The 8,222-nt window shown below is 44.0% G+C and overlaps 1 protein-coding gene across 5 annotated transcripts in view; it reads left to right on the forward strand.

Annotated features, from left to right (window-relative positions):
- Positions 1 to 8,222, forward strand: part of SGCG (sarcoglycan gamma) — a 28,615-nt gene that overhangs the window by 17,173 nt on the left and 3,220 nt on the right. For 4 of the 5 annotated variants that reach the window (XM_033146321.1, XM_033146322.1, XM_033146318.1 and 1 more), the window contains exons 5-8: positions 65 to 190; positions 1,677 to 1,761; positions 5,059 to 5,182; positions 6,490 to 6,926. In XM_033146321.1, the coding sequence (XP_033002212.1) occupies positions 65 to 190; positions 1,677 to 1,761; positions 5,059 to 5,182; positions 6,490 to 6,669 (515 nt within the window). In that variant the 3' untranslated portion in view covers positions 6,670 to 6,926. Of the gene's footprint in view, positions 1 to 64; positions 191 to 1,676; positions 1,762 to 5,058; positions 5,183 to 6,489; positions 6,927 to 8,222 lie in introns of those variants that run through there. The other variant, XM_033146323.1, reaches the window with a different exon arrangement.

Consider the following 8,222-nt stretch of genomic DNA (forward strand, 5'->3'; position numbering starts at 1 on the left):
CTTACAGAAAAGCAAATGATAATGGTTCTCTTAAAAATACTAATAATGCTTGTGTGCTTCTTAGGTCCTGAAATGGTACAATTTGATGGTCAGGAATTTCAGATCAAATCCATGAATCTGGATGGAAAGCCTCTGTTTACAGTGGATGAAGATGAAGTTGCAATTGGTACAGACAGACTTCGAGTCACAGGTTTGCATGCAAGTGTAAGAAACAGCTCAAAAACATCCTTTAAGAAGACATTCTTCTAAAAGCAAAACAAACTCACTGCTGCAGAAAACAGTCATTCATTAATCATAGGTTTCACTTTCTATGGTATTTTGTTTACTGCTGGCCCCAATTTCAGAGACAAAATATCATCTTCAAAATTTCACCCACACTGTTAAATGGAAGTACTTATTTCAGTTTTATTAATTTGTTGGTAAAATGAAGATGACAGTTTCTTAATTGAATTTCAATAAGCTGACACTCAGGAAAATGATGCAAGTTGACTAACAATGTTGTTCTAACAAAATTGAGAAAGAGTATTGTGGCAGCTAACAAATAGCACAAGCTTTTCTGGATGAGAGTCCATAGTTTCAGGTATATATACAAAGGGAGGGGAGGCAGGAGGAACGGTAAGCACTGAGGTCAGAGGAAAATGAAATGCAAAAAATATGTAAACAGATACCATTTAGAGGTAGAATCTACATGAAATAAGCAAAATGCATTAGCATATATCCTTATAATATCAACACCACATCATCTTATGTTAACAAGCCACCCTCAGGCCACATCAGCTTCAACATAACATGACATCTGGGTAAGATCCTAACATCTCACAATCCTACAAATGAGTTTTTCATTGCTTGGAACCTTCCCTCAATGCAACACAGAATGGGATTTCCCCATCCTCCTCCTCACCTCTGCAGTCTCCCCCCCCCACTAAGAAACTCTACCTGGGGGTTGGAAGCCCTTAGAAATTGTTTGTGGGTTATGTTGTGGGGCTGCAAATAAAAGAGGGAGTCGCCCCCTTGCACTTTTAGCAGATGGGCCACAGCTTTGCATGCAAAAGGCCTCAAGTTCAGTCACTGGGGTCTGTCAGTAGGGCTGTGAAAATTTTGGTATAAGACAACTTGCTCTGTTGCTCATATGCTCAGAAGCTCCACATACAGTCAGAGCACCAGTAGGTAGAAGCTTCCAACACATGTTTAGGTACGTGAAGGAAAAGGACCCCTGGGTGGTTAAGTCCAGTCAAAAGTGACTATGGGGTGTGGCACTCATCCTGCTTCAGGCTGAGGGCGCCAGCGTTTGTCCATGGACAAACTGCTTCTGGCACATGGAGGACAATGACTGAAGCCAGAGTGCTATTTACCTGTATACCAAGTCTACATAGGACAAAGAAGCCCATGCATAGGATCATCACATTTTACAACCTGTAAACACTTTGAACAGAAACGCCTTATGACATGTGAAGCAAGTATTGGAGCTTTCCAAGACCATATGCAGCCTGAAAAAGCCTTCCCTTAAGGCTTGACTTTGTAAACACATTCCACGAAGGTCAGTGAACCTGATGTTTTGTGAGACCATTGTGAGGATCTCCTAGCATAGTTTGTTTTCCCCCTCGTAACGGGAAAGGGGAGCTGTCTCTTCCCTCTGACACCTAACAGCCACAACTGGTTTGTTTCCTCTCTTCCAGGGCCGGAAGGAGCTCTTTGTGAACATTCTATAGAAACACCACTCATTAAAGGTGTTAGAGGTCTTGACAACGCTAAAGAGCTGAGGTAAGGATTTGTCTCAAAAGCAAATAATCCTGCATGGCCATATACACAGTATGTCAAAATGACAAATAAAAAGAATTGATCTGTATGGGTGTATTAACTACAGCTTCATGTAACAGAGGGGGAATCTGATGTGATAGCTCTGTCCATGGAGTGGAATTAGTTTTACTCGAAAGCCACAAACATGACCATATTAAGCTGCTCTTCCAGAGTTAAAATCGGGGTGTTTTTTTCTGAAGCCAGTAACCCAAGTACCTAAAGGAGCAATTCTCCGAATATCAGCCATCTCTGGCCCTACATTCTTCTTGGAGTCACCTGTGGCTTCTCCCCAGTGGCATTGTCCCAACAAGGCCTTTTCAGTGGCTGTTTCCTATCCATGAGTGATGACAGACACTGGTTTAGAACTGAGGCAGCTGCTTTGGATTTAGGTGAGAAAGAGAAATAGTACTGGATGTCATCAGCATCCAAACCCAGAAACTCTGGACAACCTCTCCCGGTGGTTTCATGTAAATGTTCATTAGCATGGGAGACAGAACAGAACCCCGAGGGACCCTGCAGGCCAGTTGCCCAAGTGTCAAACAGGAGTTGTCCCCCACCTCCAGCACAACTTTCTGGGTTCATCCTTCCAGGAAGGAACAGACCCATTCTGTAAAACTGTGCCTCCAAGTCCTGTCTTAGCAAGGTGGCCCAGAAGGATACTATGGTTGATTGTATCAAAAGCCACGGAGATGTCCAGCAGAACCAACAGGGGGACACAATCCAAATCCTGGCCTAAGTCATCCACCAAGGCAAACCAAAGCCATCTTTGTTCCACAGCCAGGCCTGAAGACAGCTTGAAATGGATCTAGATAATCCATCTTCTCCAGAAAACCCCTGGAGCTGAGATGCCTGTTTAAAGGTACATAATGCACTTCTTCAGCAAAAACATGTTGTCTCAAAAAGTAGAAGCTGTAAAACAGTTTCCAAGCATGAAAAATAAGCTCATGTAAGAGCTGCCCAGTTTGAAGAGGCCTGAAATGCAAACCAACCTCTTAGACACCCACCCACAGGCTGGTCATGCTACCCAGAAACACAATGGAATGTGTGTCTCAGAGCTGCAGGCTGCCCACACAGTGTCCAGATCCAGATCTGAACTGGGCTGGGCTGTTACATAAATTCCCTATGACAAGAAGCAGCAGCATGAAGAAGCAAGTTTGCTTCTGTCCTTCTCAATTGCCATGTCTGCCCTGCAATTATTTTTGCTGGTGAGGAAATGCACCCAGTTACATTTCCCCACATGTTTAGGCAAATGGCTTTTGGTAGCTGCCAGAATCCCGACTGCTCACCACATCTGGAAAAGGATTTTTCTTACGTTTAAAGCAGCAGAGATTCTGGGGTTTCCCTCCCCCCCTTTCTCTTTCCAGGTGTAGCTTGGCTGACTTGCATGAGCCACCTCAAGCTGTTTGCCTTATAAACTAGGACCATAAAGTAGTAGCTGTGCTAATACTGTGCTGAAATGCTCTCAAAGAAATGAACGAGGTGAATGGGGGTACAGGTACAATTATGAAAATTTAGTGCGAAACAAAACAAATACACTGGTTATTATGAAAGAGACAAAAATTAGAGGAAAGGGTGTCAAAGGTTTTGACTAGATGAATCACAGAACAATTTTGCCTACAGGCACAGCTTTTGCCCTAAAAAACCAGAAGCAGAGTGCCAAACAAAATAAGTTTCTTCTCTGCTTTTCTTCCAGTACAGGGCTCAGTGTGACATATGTAACAAGTCTTCCAAACACTCTCCCATTGTGGTACTGACCAAACACATGCATTTTTAGTTTTGCTGCTTCTTTTGCTTTTGGGCTATGTTCCAATACTAGTGGTGCCTATATTTGGCTGGATTGTGAATACTTGTTTGCATTCAGAAGTGATGCACTTCCTATTGATTCCTGCATTGCAGAAACTTGGTCTACATGACCCTCGGTGTCCCCTTCCAGCTCCACAATTCTGAGATTCTAAGTTGATGTCAAACTGACTGCTGTCTTTTGCTGCCACCTTGTGGCACTGCTGGTTTTCAAGGCCCTTTTGTATCACAATTTGTTTCTTGGCTTCACTTGAGTTTAAGGTCTACAAAGTGAGAATTAATTTTGTGGCTTCTCTTTACAGAGAAGGCCGTTTTCATTCTCAAAGCTTATTCAATCTGTACAACGTATTTTACAGCAGAACCAACTATCCAATTCCTGACATGTCATCCACTGGCAACCAAAGCCAAATAGATGCACCTTGAGCACCAGTTTTGGCCCTTAGGCCTGAGGTTTGCTAGCCCAGATTTGAGGGAGTAGCTTCTTTAGCAGGAGCTGTCTGTAAGGGAACTCCCTGAAAGACATTTTGTGCCTCCATCTCTCTCAGCTTCTCCAGGGTTAGCTGCCTTGGCCTTAATGGAACAAGTTCATTTGCAGCAAGCCCACACTTTTGCTGCAATACTGCAAAACATCAGGGGAATCCCACCCACTCACTGGCTTTCCGCTTTTCTATCCTTGCATTGCTTCATGTCAAAGATAATGTATTGGATTTATGTGGCATGGGAAATAGGCTTTTGTCTGCAACTTCAATAAGCTGATTTGAACCTTTTAAAGATGGTTGTATTTCACTCCCCTAAGCTCTGTTCCTTATTGTCAACCCCTTTTTTACCTTGTGAACATACTCAGTAGTGGGGAGCAATCTGCTCACAGAGGAACAACTTTCTAAATATATCCAGGTAGCTAGCTACTCTACAGAGCTTGTGACCCACGTCGTTGAGTTATGCTACTCAAGTTTAGCTTCTTAAAAAAGGCATGTCACACACACACACACACAGCTACAGTCCTAGGACTATTCAGGCAGTAGAGACGATTTTGCTGCCACAACTACACCAGGAATCTGACCCAGGCCACCACCACATCATGGAACATTGTCTTGCTAGCTAATAGTAACTTCTAGGAAGAATCAGCTGCCAGGTTGGAATTCTAAACTCTCACTTGGAAGTCAATACCATTAAATCAGTATCACTTACACTAAAATAGCCGCCTTCAACACCTCTTTTTTACTTAAGCTATTGTGGTCTGTTGCTGGTTGTTTCATCTGCTGCATTCTGTTTGAAATGTTTTTTAAAAGTTTATATTTAAAATTGCTTTATGGTAATAGATTTTACAATATGGTGTTGACCTGTTTAGCATCATGATGTTGTTGTTGTTGTTGTATTATGGACAGGCTTATAAATTATAAATAAATGCAATAAATAAAACCACGATTAAGATGCTGAGATCTTCCTTCTGGTTTCTTTCAGGCTTGAATCGCCAACTCGGTCTCTCACCATGGATGCTCCACGAGGGATTAATATTAAAGCCGAAAGTGGGACTATTACGGCTCTTTCTCATCTGGATATCAAGTTGCAGAGCAGCGATAGCATGGTGAGATTTTAATTATTTCTTAATCCACCACCAACAAAGGATCCATTTACAATTGGTATTCAGAGCAATAGCATTGACATTTCAGTTAATTTGGGTTGTCTTCCTACCAGTTTCCTGCTGGTTTTAGTTTCAGCAAAATATGAGAACTATGCTGACCCTAAGTAGTTCGTGATTTTCACAAAGAGCCAACTAATCCCTTGCAGTGCCTGTTACTCCTATTTTATCTAAATGTATAGTCACGCTATCTTGATGGTGAAATTACCAATCAACACATTCAGTACTATCTAATGTTCCATTCAGCTGTTATCAAGTTCCCATTTTAAAATAGGAACATTTTCATTTGTTTCATTTCCCGACGATCATAGAGCATTTTGCACTGTTATCTTGCCTTCCATGAAAGAGCTTGGTGCTGTGGGAATAAAGTCCACTGACAAAAAGCCCTATTGAAATTTGTCTTTTGCATTGAGGTCTCAGCCATGTTTCACGTCTGGGCTTTGTTTGTTAAGGTGCCAGCAACCAGGGGCAGAGCGAGGGGGGTGACACTTGGACCAGCCCCACCCCACCCCGCCGGTGGGCCCCAGACAGGCCGCGGGGTGGAGTGGCCTCGCTCGGCCGGCCTGTGCGTGCTCTCCCTTCCTGCTGCTGGGCAGGTGGAGCAGCGGAGGGGAGGGGCGGGCCAGCAGCAAGGCGGCGTCACGCTGACGCCCCTCGCTGCTGGCCCGCCCGCCCCTCCCCTCAGCGCCCAGCAGCAGGGAGAGCGCGCCGGCCGGCTGAGCGAGCCGAGCCCCGCCATGCTGAGCAAGATTTTTGCCAGCGCCAAGCTGGGCTGGGCTCAGCCGGCCGGCGCGCATTTTCCCTTCTTGCTGCTGGGCAGATGGAGCAGCGGAGGGGAGGGGCGCGCTGCAGGGCAATGCCCCGCCCCTGGGGGTGCCTCCTGTTTGCTGCCCTGGGCACCCGAGAGGCACCATTCGCCCCTGCCAGTAACCACAAAAAATATTGATAGTTTCCCCAACTTGGGGAATTGTCAATCATAGATTGAAATGTTTTGTTTAAATTTTCAATGTGGCTGTAGTAGAAATTAGGGAAGCGCTGATGTACATTTACAGGTAATCACCACAATGAGTCAATGTTTAACTTACTGGGCCCAGAACATGTCAACAGTTCTGTGTAGGGCTGGTTCCATTGGGTTCTCAGTTCCACAAATCTTGCACCATAATAAATTAACCTTTAAGGTGCCACCACACTTTTTGTTTCTAAGTTACTACTACACAAACAAATCCATTTGTGTCTGTCTGTCTTCCATGCAGCTTATGCTTAATGCTGGACTGCGGCTGCCCAAATTGCCTCAAGGAACAAGCGGAGATTCTGAGATATCCTTTGGGCTCTATGAAGTCTGTGTTTGCACAGATGGAAAGTTGTACTTAGCAGTGGCTGATGTCGTTTCCACTTGCCTGTATTATAGTCATGCATGCGAGTTGAGCAGCTAACACCCCGCGCTGGGTCCTCCCAGCCTGCTATTTTCAGGTGGGATTCAGTCACATACAGGCAAATTCAGGTTTTGCAGTTAAAGTTGATCTGGTGCTCTTCCACACATACCCATTTCCCCAAAACTATCAGACTTCTTGTGACAAGGAAAGCACTGGGAAAATGCATTGGAGAGTGTGAGATAACGCTTGCCGTAGCTTCATATAATATCCCCGCAAACAAATCAGAATGAATGTCAATAAACAGGTTGTCTGGACTACTTTCTTTGGTTGTTTTTAGTCAGGTTTTGTAGTAGCGTCTAGAGACATACACAGCACAGAAATGCAACTTAACATTTACATTTAAAATTGAAATGCATCAAATAGTTATATTAAGCATAGAACTATGGGGAACATTCCTCCAACTTTCCAGAGCAGATGCGGGCAGTTCAGGTCACCATGGGAGAGAGGGACGAAGTCCCATTGGAATAGCATTCATTCTAGTGCAAATGTTTAGCTGAACACCACCCAAAATATATGGAAGCAGGTATACCAAAAGTGGGGGGGGGGCTCTACAGCAGAAATGGAGAACCCCATGCCCAGGAAACAAATACAGTGCCTCAGGCCTTTTGCTGGCCCCACTCCATGTTCTTGAGATCTTTTGCCTGGCTGAAATGTGTCCTTGAACTGTGAACATGCCTTTTGCTTGTCTGGATGGAGGGATGTATGCATGGCTGAAATGTAATCTACCATACAAAGGCCTGGATGGAGAGGGGTGGGTGGGTGCAGAGACCACTGTCACATGCATAGTGGAATGTAGCTTACTATCTAAAGGATGGGAGTCAGGCCCATTGCTGTGCCCCGTTTCACCTCTGACCCTATCCACCACGGGCATGCAACCCCTAGAAGACTGTCCACAAAGCAATATGGCTCTCAGATTGAAAAGGGTTCTCTACCCCCGCTGTAAATGAAGAAAGGGAAAGGCAGATGAGCTGGGCAGTTCTTCCCTGCACAATTCCCTTTCTCTGTTATTCCATATGGTATGGCCATCTGAGGTCCCCTGCTCTGCTTTGCTTCATGGACCACAAAGGAAGAGAAGGTTGGCCCTGAGTACTCTTTCTATCAGTTAGTCCCCAAAAGTAACTTCTACTCATCCTTGTGAGGCAGTGCTTTCCACAGCATATAAAATGAAAAACAGTCGCAAATAGGTTAACATTTATTCATCACAACACCCATAAAATGGGCTTCTTTCATAATTCAGATTTTGCATCAACCCTGGATTTGTGAACTTTACAGAGGTTAATAAACATGCATTTTTAATGTTGCTGGTTTTTTATATTAAAAAACACCAAGTAAATTTACTATGAACGTCCTATGCTGAAATTATTTGTATTTTTTTAAAAGGAGGAGGAGGAGGAGGAGGAAGCAGAAAAATATGGATATACTGGAATAATTAGTTTGAGATCATGATGGCATTAAAGTGAAATAGCCTCTGCATGAAAAAGTAAATCTGCAATGGTTCACCAAAAGCAATTGGGGTAGTAAATCAATGAATACACATTTTATCATCACAAAAA

Source organism: Lacerta agilis, chromosome 4 (genome assembly GCF_009819535.1).
Source record: "Lacerta agilis isolate rLacAgi1 chromosome 4, rLacAgi1.pri, whole genome shotgun sequence".
Classification (NCBI taxonomy): domain Eukaryota; kingdom Metazoa; phylum Chordata; class Lepidosauria; order Squamata; family Lacertidae; genus Lacerta; species Lacerta agilis.